The sequence below is a fragment of the Staurois parvus genome, unplaced genomic scaffold (genome assembly GCF_062004578.1).
Source record: "Staurois parvus isolate SC_StPar_1 unplaced genomic scaffold, SC_StPar_1.0 ptg000211l, whole genome shotgun sequence".
NCBI lineage: Eukaryota > Metazoa > Chordata > Amphibia > Anura > Ranidae > Staurois > Staurois parvus.
In genome coordinates this window covers 244,385-258,414 of record NW_028318007.1, presented here as the reverse complement: position 1 = coordinate 258,414, position 14,030 = coordinate 244,385, and the positions used below count along the sequence as shown (strand labels likewise).

Below are 14,030 nucleotides of genomic sequence, written 5' to 3'. Positions count from 1 at the left end.
GGGAAAAAAGGACATAAATTTAATTTGGGTGCAGCATTGCATGACTGTGCAATTGTCAGTTAAAGTAATGCAAAAAATGGCCAGGTCAGGAAGGGGTGGTAAATCCTCTGGAGGGAAACTGGTTAAAGGTACAATTTAGTTAAACCTCTATATACTATTTACTTGGCATAACATCATCTTTAATGTTTAAAAAAAAAAAAAGTACTATATCGTGTCCAGTAAAACAAATGTGTGTTTGATAAATGGCTGCGCAAATATCGTGTGACATAAAAAATGCAACAAACACCATTTTATTCTTCAGGGTCTCTGCTTAAAAAAAATATGTTTAGGAATTCTAAGTAATTTTCTAACAAAAAAATGCAGATTTTTATGTGTATGAAATAAATGTCAGAATTGGTCCAGACTGGAAGTGGTTAAATAAAGCTAGTATAAGTACCGGATTGTCCTAATATAGGCTTCCTGTAATCCCGTATCCAACAGGACTAGGAGAGGGAGGGGGTAACACACTGAACTAAGCTTTGCCTTATGCATTCAATGTAATATTGTGAACATGCTCATAGGATGCCAAGTGCACAGTGATGGTCTCATAAGCCTGCTACCGCTCCTTCACTGTCCAATCAGCAGGTGCTTGTCTGCACTAGAGGTCACAGACCTGGCTATACTGTCTGGATATGAATCACATGACTGTCTGAACAGAATTTGAAAATCCTTTTGCAAGTAAACCAATTCACATATATGTATTTTGACTTTGTATTCAGCTTTGAAAGAAAACACTTAAAAGTAACAACAGTCTCCATATAGTTGGATCCACTATATGCTGGATTTGTCATCCTATGAAAATTAAACAAGCACTGTTCAATTCGCTGTCCATCCCATTGTCAGCGTTTTCTTCACTAGATAGGTGAGATCCACATAAAGCCTTTTAAACCACAGGTGCCATGATAGGAACTATGCACCACAGTCAAAATGAGGCTCTTTAACGGCAGTGACAATAAATCATGAAGGCAAAAATATATATAAATCTGTAAAAAAAAAAAAAAAATTATGTTCCAAATTTCTTCTGTTTCATGGGAGGCGGCAGCTGTGACTGAATGTCACTGAGAAGTCTTTCCACTAAAACCAACTCGCCATTATCCAACAAGTCCATGAAGAGCAGCGGCTGCAAGGAGTCCAAGAATTCACAAGGAGGGGGACAGGGCACCAGAGCGAAAGAAAGAAAATGGAAAATAATTATGTTATTATTTTCATTACTGTATATTAGGAATAGGCAGTACTCACATTTACTACAAATTATTCAGAATACGCTGTCCTGTTCTGATGCCTATCAGTGTCATATATGAGTGCTGCCTTTCAGTGCCAATCAGTGATGCCTGTCAATGCCCACAAGTGATGCCTGTTCATGCCCATCAGTGCCTCCTCATCAGTGCCGCCTATCAGTGCTCATCAGTGCCTCCTCATCAGTGCTCATCAGTGCCGCCTATCAGTGCTGCCTATCAGTGCCTCCTCATCAGTGCCTCCTCATCAGTACCCATCAGTGGCACCTATCAGTGCTCATCAGTGCCTCCTCATCAGTGCCGCCTATCAGTGCCCATGTCTGCAGCCTCATTAGTGCACACCAGAGGAGAAAAATTACCTATTAACAAAATTTTATAATCAGAAACTAAGAAAAAACTTTTTTATTTTCAAAATTTCCAGTCTTTTTTAGTTTGTTTAGCAAAAAATAAAAAACCCAGTGGTGATTAAATACCACCAAAAGAACGCCCGGTCTCAAAAAAATGATAAAAATATCATATGGGTACAGTGTTGCATAACTGCGCATTTGTCATTTAAAGTGTGGCAGCACTGAAAGCTGAAAATTGACCTGGGCAGGAAGGCGGTAAAAGTGCCCGGTAGGCGAGGGGTTAAAAAGTGTGGAGACCCCATGGTCTAAAGGAACAAAAACACATCAGGAGAGACTGTGGGACCCAAGGAAAAGATGGAAATAGGGACATTGCTGAAACCTTTAAATGAATCCTTTATAATGGAAAAAGCCGGCGTGTAAAAGGGCAGTGACGCCTGGGGCCAGTAGGAGGGGCTCCCGATCATGTGACACTGACTGGCTGTACAGTGCTTCAGTTATTGGGAGCCCGTCCTGCAAGCTCCTGATAATCGGCACTTGAACATGAGTGGTCCATGACTGCTCAGTCAGTTCTGGGGGTGCTGATGGAGAACGCCCCAAAACAAAACAGCAATGCATATATGCGGTGGCTGGATGTTGAGGTCAACCCATCGCCGACCCATCGCATACATTCCTATAGCTGCAAAAAAAGGATCAACAATGAGAATGAGGTCAGACCGAGTCCTATCCAGACTTTGGCTGTGCCGTGGGGGTCCTCTCCCGGGTGGTGTGAAGAGAGGACTGTGCTGTGAAGAAGGAGAATGACAGATATGAAGGAGACTCTGATTTACTGTGGGGGGGATCTGTGATGTAAAGGGGGGCTGAGGACACGGATATAATGGAGGGAATGTGATACTAAGGGGAAGACTGTGATGAAAGGGTGATTGTAATATAAAAGGAGGGGTTGTGATGTTAAGGGGAGAGTTGTGGAACAGCTCTGCATAGTAACCAATCAGCTTCCAGGTTTTACGGTCAAAGGTTAATTGAACAAGCTGAAATAGATGCGGATTGGTTACCATGCACAACTGCACCAGATTCTGTGTGCTACAGTTTTAGTAAATCCCCCCCCCCCCCCAATATGTATTACTTCTCACCAGTGTCAGCGCTGCTGTGCTGAGATGCTACATGCATATTAACCCCCCCCAAAAAAAAAACAGCAATATGTGCAAAGTGCCATGCTGGTATCAGTATAAATTAGATGAGATCCTACCTGATATTTTCTGGTTATTTTAAAAGCATGTGCCTGGCTCATCCGTGCATTGACTGGGAGCTGCTTCAGCATCCTCTGATTGACCAGGATGGTCTTGTTGTCTGGAAGAGGCTGTGAAAAGAATAAAAACCTTATATAAAAACCAAAAGGCAATAAGTGGTACCACTATAAAGGTGATGTTACTTTCCCTATTGGTTCTTTTTTTTTCATACTTTTTTGTTCTTTGTTCATTTTTGCACTCACATGACACCAATGACTATCTAGTATTCCTGTCTGGGCAGTGGGCGGGGTCTAGTGGCGTTCTTACATCACCAACATGAGGGTGACAGGTGCTGAAAGAGCAGTAGTACTACAGGCATTGCCAGCATTTCCTCCAGGAGGCATCACGCTGGTGTCATTCACTGCTTTTGGTAAAAAACTCAAAGCCCACAGCAGACAAGAGCCTGCACACAAAGATGGATGGTTTTATTGTGTGAGCTGGAGGAGATGAGCCATAAAAATTTCCAAATCGCTGCCCCAGAATGAGCATGCAGATTAGAAAATCAGAACTCCTGATCTGAATACTCATTCCAGATCAGCATTAATGATAGGCAAGTAGAACTTTTAAAAGGAAAGTTAAAGTGTTACTAAACTCAGGACCCCGCATTCACTCTATCCGGTCTCCCCGGACCCTGCATTCACTCTATCCGGTCTCCCCGGACCCTGCATTCACTCTATCCGGTCTCCCCGGACCCTGCATTCACTCTATCCGGTCTCCCCAGGCCCTGCATTCACTCTATCCGGTCTCCCCAGACCCTGCATTCACTCTATCCGGTCTCCCCAGACCCTGCATTCACTCTATCCGGTCTCCCCAGGCCCTGCATTCACTCTATCCGGTCTCCCCGGACCCTGCATTCACTCTATCCGGTCTCCCCGGACTCCGCATTCACTCTATCCGGTCTCCCCGGACCCCGCATTCACTCTATCCGGTCTCCCCGGACCCCGCATTCACTCTATCCGGTCTCCCCGGACCCCGCATTCACTCTATCCGGTCTCCCCGGACCCCGCATTCACTCTATCCGGTCTCCTCGGACCCCGCATTCACTCTATCCGGTCTCCCCGGACCCCGCATTTACTCTATCTGGTCTCCCCGGACCCCGCATTCACTCTATCCGGTCTCCCCGGACCGCGCATTCACTCTATCCGGTCTCCCCGCACCCTGCATTCACTCTATCCGGTCTCCCCGGACCCTGCATTCACTCTATCCGGTCTCCCCGGACCCTGCATTCACTCTATCCGGTCTCCCCAGACCCTGTATTCACTCTATCCGGTCTCCCCGGACCCTGCATTCACTATATCTGGTCACCCCGGACCCCGCATTCACTCTATCCAGTCTCCCCGGACTCTGCATTCACTCTATCCGGTCTCCCCAGACCCTGCATTCACTCTATCCGGTCTCCCCGGACCCTGCATTCACTATATCCGGTCTCCCCGGACCCCGCATTCACTCTATCCAGTCTCCCCGGACCCCGCATTCACTCTATCCAGTCTCCTTAGACCCTGCATTCACTACACCCGGTCTCCCACAGTACACAAAACCTCATTACTGGCCTGCCATGCCTTGTTCTGCACTGTGTCTGTGTATTGTGGTGGTCACCTCGGTAGAGGTAGGACTTTGCTTCCTCATATCAGAGCCACCAGCAAGGACAACAGTGAGCAGCACAGTAGTGGCATCACTAAATTTCATGCCTGGGAGTGCCTAAAAACGCTCACATACCAGGATGTACACTAATTATTTTTTTTAAGAAATTCAAAACAAAAATGTACATTTTCAGGGTACTACTTAGCCACAATAAGCACTTTTGGATGTTCCCTAAGACAACAAATATTCACTTTTTAAACGGAGGTCCACTTTACAGACCGACAGGACACGTGGAGTGATTGCAGCAGCAATAACTTTCCATTTCTGTCCCGCATAAGGCATATATTAGCTAAATTCTCATTAGGTGGTGCCACTCTTGTTTTCTTGCTCCATTTCACATACATAAACAAAGCCCATTTAAAAATTATCCTGAAATACACTTACTAGAGACTTGTCAATGATGCAAAACATATAATTATCATGCATGAGGATGTGCTTTGATCTTGCGGGGTTAAATGTGATGCCTGTGATAGGTGTGTCCCGTTCCAGCCAATCACGATGAAGACCATGTTGGAGGATCTTCCTGCCCCAGTCTGTGTACTGATTCTGAGAAATGCTGAATTCAACTACCTGTGGGAAAAAAAATGACAAGTGGAAAAAGTATAGACACCATATGTGAGCTTTTTAACCGCTTCCGCGCCGCCCTATAGCAGAAATACTGCTACATGGCAGCACGGGTGCGCAAAATCACATGTACATATACACACACGTGATTTTGCAGTTCTGGGTAGGGGGCGTGCGCCATTCGTGGCCTCGGCAGTCAATCACCGGGTCCCGGACGGTGATTACCCGCCAGTACCCGGCTACCTACGAGGATTGCCGGCAGGGGAGACCCTGTATGTAAACAATACAGATCTCTCTCCTGTCAGCTCCTGCACACTGCTTTGTATGGCTCTGCATAGCAAAGCCATACAAAGCAATGTGCTTACAGTGAAACAGACACACAGCCTCCATAGTGAAACAGCACACAGTCAACCCTTTGATCACCCAAGATGTTAACCACTTTCTGCCCAGTGCCATTAGTACAGTGTCAGTGATTGTTATTAGCAATAATCACTGTACTGGTGTCACTGGGGACACCAAGTCAGTTCCTCCCAGTGTCAGAATGCCCGCTGATTGCCGCCATTACAAGTAAAAAAAAATAAAATAAAAAAATTCCAGTATATATACTGCCATTTGTAGACGCTAACACTTTCATGTAAATCAATTAATTTACACGTACTGGGATTGTTTTTTAGCTAAGACATGAAGCAGAATACAATTTGGTGTAAATTTATGACAAAATTTGTTTTACATTTTTTACTGGACATGTTTAATAGCAAAAACTCAAAAATATTGTATTTTTCTCAAAATTGTTGCTTTTTTTTATAGCACAAAAAAAAAAAAAAAAAAAAACCACACAGGCAATCAAGTACCACCGAAAAAAGCTCTATTCGTGGTAAAGGATGTAAATTTCATTTGGGTGCAGCGTTGCATCACCGCGCAATTGTCAGTTAAAATAACGCAGTGCCGTATTGCAATAAATGGCCTGGTCAGGAAGGGGGGTAAATCCTCTGGAGGGCAAGGGGTTAAAAAAACTGATACAAACAGCCATGATAACAGGCAAGGAGTAGCAAACAAACGTGACTTGGTCCAAGTTTACTGCTGTTGGATCAACAAGAGGTAATTTTAGTGTTCAATTAATTGTTCAGTTTTTGCACATTTCAGTAAAGCATGGTTTTTAACATCAATACCAAGTTTTGTGAAAGGATACTAACCTCTTCATGCCGGCCGAATGCAAATGTGCGGCCTCCCGGTGTCTAGGCCTAGACACCGAGCGGCCGCACATTTGCGTTCTATAAAAAAAGAACATATGTGCTGTGAGATCCCAGCACACGTCCGGTACCTACGGAAAGGTCCCGATCTCCTCTTTCGATCTGGACCTTTCCTGATCATGTGACCGCTGTGACGGCGTGTCACATGATCCTAAACTCCGCCCCACCTCCTGAAACCCTTAAAAGGGCCGGGAGGCGCCAGTGCGAAGGGGTTAAAATGACCCTGTACTAGCTAATTTAGGGCAAAATAAAAGGTCCACACCAAATGCGGCTTTGAAATCGCACTACTTCAGCTGAAGTAGAGCGATTTCAGGCCATTGGTCAGTGCAATTTCATACGTGGCTTGCCGACATCCGTGTGACTTCATGCACAGACATCAATGCAAGTCGCTCATGAAATTGCCAAAAATTGCACAAACCATTTTCAAAATCAGTGTAAGTCCGAGTCGGACCGATTTGAATGGTTCCATAGGCAGAAATAGGGTGCAACTTGTCATGCGTTTTTTAACGGACAGGTTGCACTGGTGTGAACGGGGGATAAACCTGTGAAACAGAAAACTGAAAGAACATAATCCTTTTTAGGAAAGAACCTACCTGCTGGTCTGCATAAGCGATCACGAGGTTATTGGTGGATGGGTGGATACTTATTGCAGTTGGGGGAGAGTTGTACTGAGGAACAGAGCACATATACTGCAGAAAAAGAAGGCATTTATTAGGAATAACCTCAGTTCTAATACTTACGTAAAGTCAAAATACAAACTTTTAACTGTCGTCCACACCTACCTTTAGGCCTTTCACATTATAGATGTCAACTTGAGAATTGGAAGAGGCTACCGCTAGTATGGAGCCATCTGCGCTGGCAGTCAGAAGGTGAACAGGATGTGAAGAAGCTGTGAACACAGAATTTGTCTGGTTAATGCACTTCCATCTAAAACCTAAAGCGGAGCTCCACCCAAAAGGGGAAGTTCCGCTGTAAGCCTTTGTCCCCCGCTCCCCATTAAGGAGCGGGTACTCGAATTTGACAGGTACCTGCTCCCACTTCCATTGCAATCGCCTAGGCGATCGGAAGTGGAAGTTGTCCTCCCTCCATGAAGTCTTTTGGGACATGTGAAAGGTCTCAGAAGACTACGGGGCTATTCACAAAGCGCAGCGCTTCTCGCACATATGCAGTGGGCACCCGGCTGTGAAGCCACAAGCTGTCCACACTGAAGATGCCGGCACCAGGGAGAGAAGACGGCCGGTGAAACCAGCGGTGGTGAGGACACCTCTGGACCGAGGGACAGGTAAGTGACTGGATTTTAAAAGTCAGCAGCTACAGTTTTGGTAGCTGCTGACTTTTTTTTTTCTCTCAGGCGGAACTTCGCTTTAATATCACGTTTTCCCTTCTGCAAAACCATCTCAATATCTAGTGCTCCTGACTCCAGAATCATTTCAATATCTAGTGCTCCTGCGTACAGAACCATCTCAAGATCTAGTTCTCCTGCCTGTAGAACCATCTCAAGATCTAGTTCTCCTGCCTGTAGAACCATCTCAATATCTAATTCTCCTGCCTGTAGAACCATCTCAATATCTAGTTCTCCTGCCTGTAGAACCGTCTCAATATCTAGTTCTCCTGCCTGTAGAACCATCTCAATATCTAGTTCTCCCGCTTGTAGAACCAGCTCAATGTCTAGTTCTCCTGCTTGTAGAACAAGCTCAGTATCTAGTTATCTTGCCTGTAGAACCAGCTCAATATAGTTGTCTTAGCACAGAACCATCAAGCAACTAAGTTTGCAAAACTCTCAACATATTGTCCTGTCCAAAGAATCCGTCTGAACCATTATTCCTGCCTACTAAATCAGCTCAATATCTAAACATCCTATCAGTAGATTCATCTCAATATCTAGTCCTCTTGTCCTTGTCATTATCTATCTAGTCATCCAGTCTGTAGATTCAGTTCAATGTCTGTTCTTTTCTGAAGAGCCATCTCAATATTGATTACCGCCTGTAGATTACTCTTAATATCTAGCCCTACTGTCTGAAGGAACATTACAAGATCTAGTTCTCCTGCCTGTAGAACCATCCCAATATCTAGTTCTCCTGCCTGTAGAACCATCTCCATATCTAGTTCTCCTGCCTGTAAAACCATCTCAATATCTAGTTCTCCTGCCTGTAAAACCATCTCAATATCTAGTTCTCCTGCTTGTAGAACCATCTCAATATCTAGTTCTCCAGCCTGTAGAACTATCGCAATATCTAGTTCTCCTGCCTGTAGATCCATCTCAATCTCTAGTTCTCCTGCCTGTAGAACCATCTCAATATCTAGTTCTCCTGCCTGTAGAACCAGCTCAATATCTAGTTCACCCGCTTGTAGAACAAGCTCAATGTCTAGTTCTACTGCTCGTAGAACCAGCTCAATGTCTAGTTCTACTGCTCGTAGAACCAGCTCAATATCTAGTTCTGCCACTTGTAGAACCAGCTCAATATCTAGTTCTGCTTGTAGAACCAGCTCAGTACCTAGTTATCTTGCCTGTAGAACCAGCTCAATATCTAGTTCTTCCGCCTGTAGAACCAGCTCAATATCTAGTTGTTCTGTCTGTAGAACTATCTCAATATCTAGTTGTTCTGTCTAAAGGACCATCACAAGATCTAGTTATTATCCCAATAACTAGTCTTCCTGCCCTTGGAGTAATCTTAATATCCAGCCCTCCTGATCATAGAGCCAATAGATCGTTCTGCTTGTAGAACCACAACAGCTAGTTATCTTGCCTTACCTGAATACCTAAGCCCTACAAACTGAACAAGTAGTACAAATATCCCAAAACGCAGCAGGTAGTTTTCCTAATTTTAACCAATTATAATTAACACATTTTCAGCAGCAGCTCACTTAGCACCTCTTTGTACAAACGTAACAGACACCCCACTAACCTCACTGCAAACATAATAACTATCATCATTATCAGTAAAAAACTGCTCACTAACCAAGTCTTCTGTCTTTATTACTGACTCAGTATTTGTCAAACACACAAACCAAATTTATAAGTTACCTCAATATCCCATAATACCATTACAATAGACCCTAACACAGTCCCTACATTCAGAGTACCAACAACTACCCCTCGACCACAAGTAATTTATATTAATTCAGCTATGCGCAGCCATAGGATAAGAACCATTTAAAGCCACAGTACAGCCAAAATCATAAACACAAAATATAAGCACAAGGGACATAACTTACAGTCAATAGGATATGTCCCTTGTGCTTATTCCTCTTCTGTCCTGCTAATAAGTATCCGCCCATCCTCCATTCTTAGATCATGCTCCATTAATAGAAGCTGTATTTCGGTGTCTATCAATGGAGCAGTTAGGCGTAAACGGCCGTCATTAATACAACTAACAGTGTGACAGCCCTACACTGTATTAACCCCCAGAGCACCAAAAAGGGGGGGGGGAGGCAGATTTTCAGAGGAGGAATCAGCAAAAGGGACACATGCAACACATGTAAGTTATGACCCTTGTGCTGATTTTTCTGTTTTTGATTTTGGCTGCACTTGGGCTTTACAAAGTATGATATCTTCTCTCACAATTCCATTAGTGTTTCACAGCCACAGTACCTGATGGTGGTTTTAGGGTGCGTCTGTGTTGGCATGTGCCTTTGGACAGGTCCATAATATGAACGCATCCTCTTTCTGTTCCCACATACAGTTGTTTGGAGTCTGGAGAAAATTTAAGGAGCAGGGCGGCAGTTGGTGGTTGGGCGCACTTGGGAACCTGAATATTGAGATACAAAGTATTTTAAAATGGTTTTGCAAATATCCAGATGATCAAAATGTGCTAAGATGAAAACACCTGTGAGTACAAAGACAAACTTTTATCCTGGAGATGGACTTTAAAAAAAAAAAGAAAGGTTCTCTCTAAAGTGATGCCGATCACCTTGTTTAATTTAACTCCAAATGGAAAAGTAAAATGTATTACAGCACACAAATGGTGTCTAAAATATAACATTTCTGTCTTTAGTCAGTGAATTTAAAATCAGGCGATTTGTTTGCAACTTCAGCACGATTTCAGGTGCAATTTCTGAAGACTTTATTGCTACTTAAGAAGATTTTCAATGATTTCTTGCAATTTGCAGTGTGATTTCAATTATATTCTATGTATGTGAAATTACAACAAAACTGCAGAAAAAGTAATGCAAGAACTACTTTAGAAATCACGCTGCAGCAAATCGCAAATGTTAAGACACTGACATTCACATTCATTAGATGTGATTTCACTTCAGTATGATCGGACACTTAACAAATACATGACAGCATGACTGGTCACCCAAAGCAATACAGACATCTTCATTTCACAAGCCTAAGGGTGATGATAATGTGACTGTTGCAGTATTTCTGGCTGGATCAGATCTCTTTAACCACTTGTCTACCAGGCACCCCTTCCTGTCCAGGCCAATTTTCAGCTTTCAGCGCAGTCACATTTTGAATGACAATAGCAAGGTCATGCAACACTGTACCCAAATTTTTATAATTTTTTTCACACAGAGCCATTTTTTTGGTGGTGGGGTTTTTATTTTTGCACTATAAACAAAAAAAAGCAAAACATTTGAAAAAAAATATGTTTTTCTTTGATTCTATTGTAAAATTTTACAAACAGGTAATTTTTCTTCTTCACTGATGTGCATTGATGAGGCTGCACTGATGGGCACCAGTGAGGTGGTAAGGATAGGTAGCACTGATGGACACTGATGAGGTGCACTGGTGGGCATTGATGAGGAGGCACCAGGGGCGGACTGACAACTCATAGGGTCCCCAGGCAATAGGGGATCATGGGGCCCCTGTGTCCTCGCCCACACTCAAACCACACCCAAAAAAGCCTATGAAAAAAGGTACCAGGGGCATCTCATGGGGCCACCTACTGACCCTGGGCCCTCGGGCACTGCCCAAGTGCCCAAATGGTCAGTCCGCCCCGATGATGCTGCACTGATGGTCACTGATAGGCGGCGCTGACTGATGGCACTGATGGGCGCAACTGCTGGGCAGCACTGATGGGTGACATCAGTGCTTATCTGCTCTGTGACAGCGTGAAGAAAGTGCTGCTGATAACCGGCAACTGTATTTACTCTGTGATCTTCTGTGTCATTGGACACAGCTGATCATGTGGTAAAAGGTTGCTGTGATTGGCCTTTTACCTCATCAAGTGATCAGTTGTGTCTATAGATCACAGCGATCACGGAGATCGCCGGGTGCACGCGTGCTCTGGGAGGACGTCATATGACGCCCTCCCAGAACTGGACAACCACGCTGTAGACGTCATTCAGCTATAGCTCGGTTAGCAAGTGGTTAAATAAAATATTATAAGGTAGGGACTGGAGAATGAAGTGATGATATAGTACTTACAATTCATCTATTTTACACACAACACACTTCTCACCTTACTGATGCTGAAGTTATTATTGTCGAAGTGCAGCCGATGGAGGAAGAGGCGAGAAGCGGTGGCGTAGGACAGCCATGACCCACAGCGGGAGATACAGCTACATCGTATACTTTCAGATCCCTAAACAGAGATAGCAAATAATAGGTGAGTCCATCTTCATCCAGTTTCAACCAAAACAGCTGTGAAAGTAAATATAAAGAGGTTCCCTGACAGATGACATTTATACATGAAGGGGCTGTCTGCAGGTTTGCACCCCTCAAAAACTGCCCCCCCCCCCCCCCCACATATATAAAATACACCAAATTTAAGCAGTTCTGTATTCTTTAATGCATCAATGAATGTATTTTTTTCTAAATGTAAGTAGTGTCTGAATTTGCCCCTTGAAGTCCCTGACTGGGAGAGGGAAGAGCAGCACAGACAGCCAATCAGTTGTGCTGCAGTGCTCATGTGACAAGAAGTGACATGCTGACAGGAGGAGGAAGCAAAGTGACAGATGAGCCCAGCAGTTTGCTGCTTTTCCTGTCACTATCCAATCATTGTGCGGGCATTGTCAGCGGGACAAAAAAAAAATGATTTAAATTGTTTTCATGTTTGTGCGCTGCCCTGCATGCCTCGGCTCAGTTGTGGAAAGAACGGGGCATGCAGAACAGTTCCTTAGCCCTGGTTCACACACATGCGATATCATCTGCATTTCCACGCACACGGATTCGCATGACAATCCAGATTACATCTGTTCCAAAGGAGGTGGTTTGCATACATGCAAGGCAATCACACTGCGTTCTGTGTGCGAGTTTGGAGCAGTCCATTTCCAATTCGCAGGCTATATTGTGTAATGACATTTGGAGCAGAGTGATCATATATGAGATGCGATTCAGATGTGTTTTTGAGTAGAAATGGATCAGAGGGTATTCTGCATAGAAGTGGATCAGAGGGTATTCTGCATAGAAGTGGATCAGAGGGTATTCTGCATAGAAGTGGATCAGAGGGTTTTCTGCATAGAAGTGGATCAGAGGGTATTCTGCATAGAAGTGGATCAGAGGGTATTCTGCATAGAAGTGGATCAGAGGGTATTCTGCATAGAAGTGGATCAGAGGGTATTCTGCATAGAAGTATATCAGAGGTTTTCTGCATAGAAGTGGATCAGAGGGTATTCTGCATAGAAGTATATCAGAGGTTTTCTGCATAGAAGTGGATCAGAGGGTATTCTGCATAGAAGTGGATCAGAGGGTATTCTGCATAGAAGTGGATCAGAGGGTATTCTGCAAAGAAGTGGATCAGAGGGTATTCTGCATAGAAGTGGATCAGAGGTTTTCTGCATAGAAGTGGATCAAAGGGTTTTCTGCAAAGAAGTGGATCAGAGGGTATTCTGCATAGAAGTGGATCAGAGGGTATTCTGCATAGAAGTGGATCAGAGGTTTTCTGCATAGAAATGGATCAAAGGGTTTTCTGCCTAAAAGTGGATCAAAGGGTTTTCTGCCCAAAAGTGGATCAAAGGGTTTTCTGCCCAAAAGTGGATCAAAGGGTTTTCTGCCTAAAAGTGGAACAAAGGGTTTTCTGCATAGAAATGGATCAGAGGGTATTCTGCAGAGAAGTGGATCAGAGGGTATTCTGCAGAGAAGTGGATCAGAGGGTATTCTGCAGAGAAGTGGATCAGAGGGTATTCTGCAGAGAAGTGGATCAGAGGGTATTCTGCAGAGAAGTGGATCAGAGGGTATTCTGCATAGAAGTGGATCAGAGGTTTTCTGCATAGAAGTGGATCAGAAGGTATTCTGCATAGAAGTGGATCAGAAGGTTTTCTGCATAGAAGTGGATCAGAGGTTTTCTGCATAGAAGTGGATCAGAGGTTTTCTGCATAGAAGTGGATCAGAGGTTTTCTGCACAGAAGATTGGATCAGAGGGTATTCTGCATAGAAGTGGATCAGAGGGTATTCTGCATAGAAGTGGATCAGAGGTTTTCTGCGTAGAAGATTGGATCAGAGGTTTTCTGCATAGAATATTGGATCAAAGGGTTTTCTGCATAGAAATGGATCAGAGGGTATTCTGCAGAGAAGTGGATCAGAGGGTATTCTGCATAGAAGTGGATCAGAGGTTTTCTGCGTAGAAGATTGGATCAGAGGTTTTCTGCGTAGAAGATTGGATCAGAGGTTTTCTGCATAGAATATTGGATCAAAGGGTTTTCTGCATAGAAATGGATCAGAGGGTATTCTGCAGAGAAGTGGATCAGAGGGTATTCTGCATAGAAGTGGATCAGAGGGTG

At 44.0% G+C, this 14,030-nt stretch overlaps 1 protein-coding gene across 1 annotated transcript in view; it reads right to left on the bottom strand.

The window, feature by feature from the left end:
- Positions 1 to 736: 736 nt before the first annotated feature.
- Positions 737 to 14,030, bottom strand: part of UTP4 (UTP4 small subunit processome component) — a 36,675-nt gene continuing 23,381 nt past the window's right edge. Inside the window, exons 11-17 of the mRNA XM_089678864.1 lie at positions 11,771 to 11,893; positions 9,955 to 10,111; positions 7,145 to 7,251; positions 6,956 to 7,051; positions 4,933 to 5,118; positions 2,868 to 2,978; positions 737 to 1,159 (exon numbers count right to left, since the gene is read on the bottom strand). Coding sequence (XP_089534990.1) covers positions 1,043 to 1,159; positions 2,868 to 2,978; positions 4,933 to 5,118; positions 6,956 to 7,051; positions 7,145 to 7,251; positions 9,955 to 10,111; positions 11,771 to 11,893 — 897 coding nt within the window. The 3' untranslated portion in view covers positions 737 to 1,042. The remainder of the gene's footprint in view (positions 1,160 to 2,867; positions 2,979 to 4,932; positions 5,119 to 6,955; positions 7,052 to 7,144; positions 7,252 to 9,954; positions 10,112 to 11,770; positions 11,894 to 14,030) is intronic.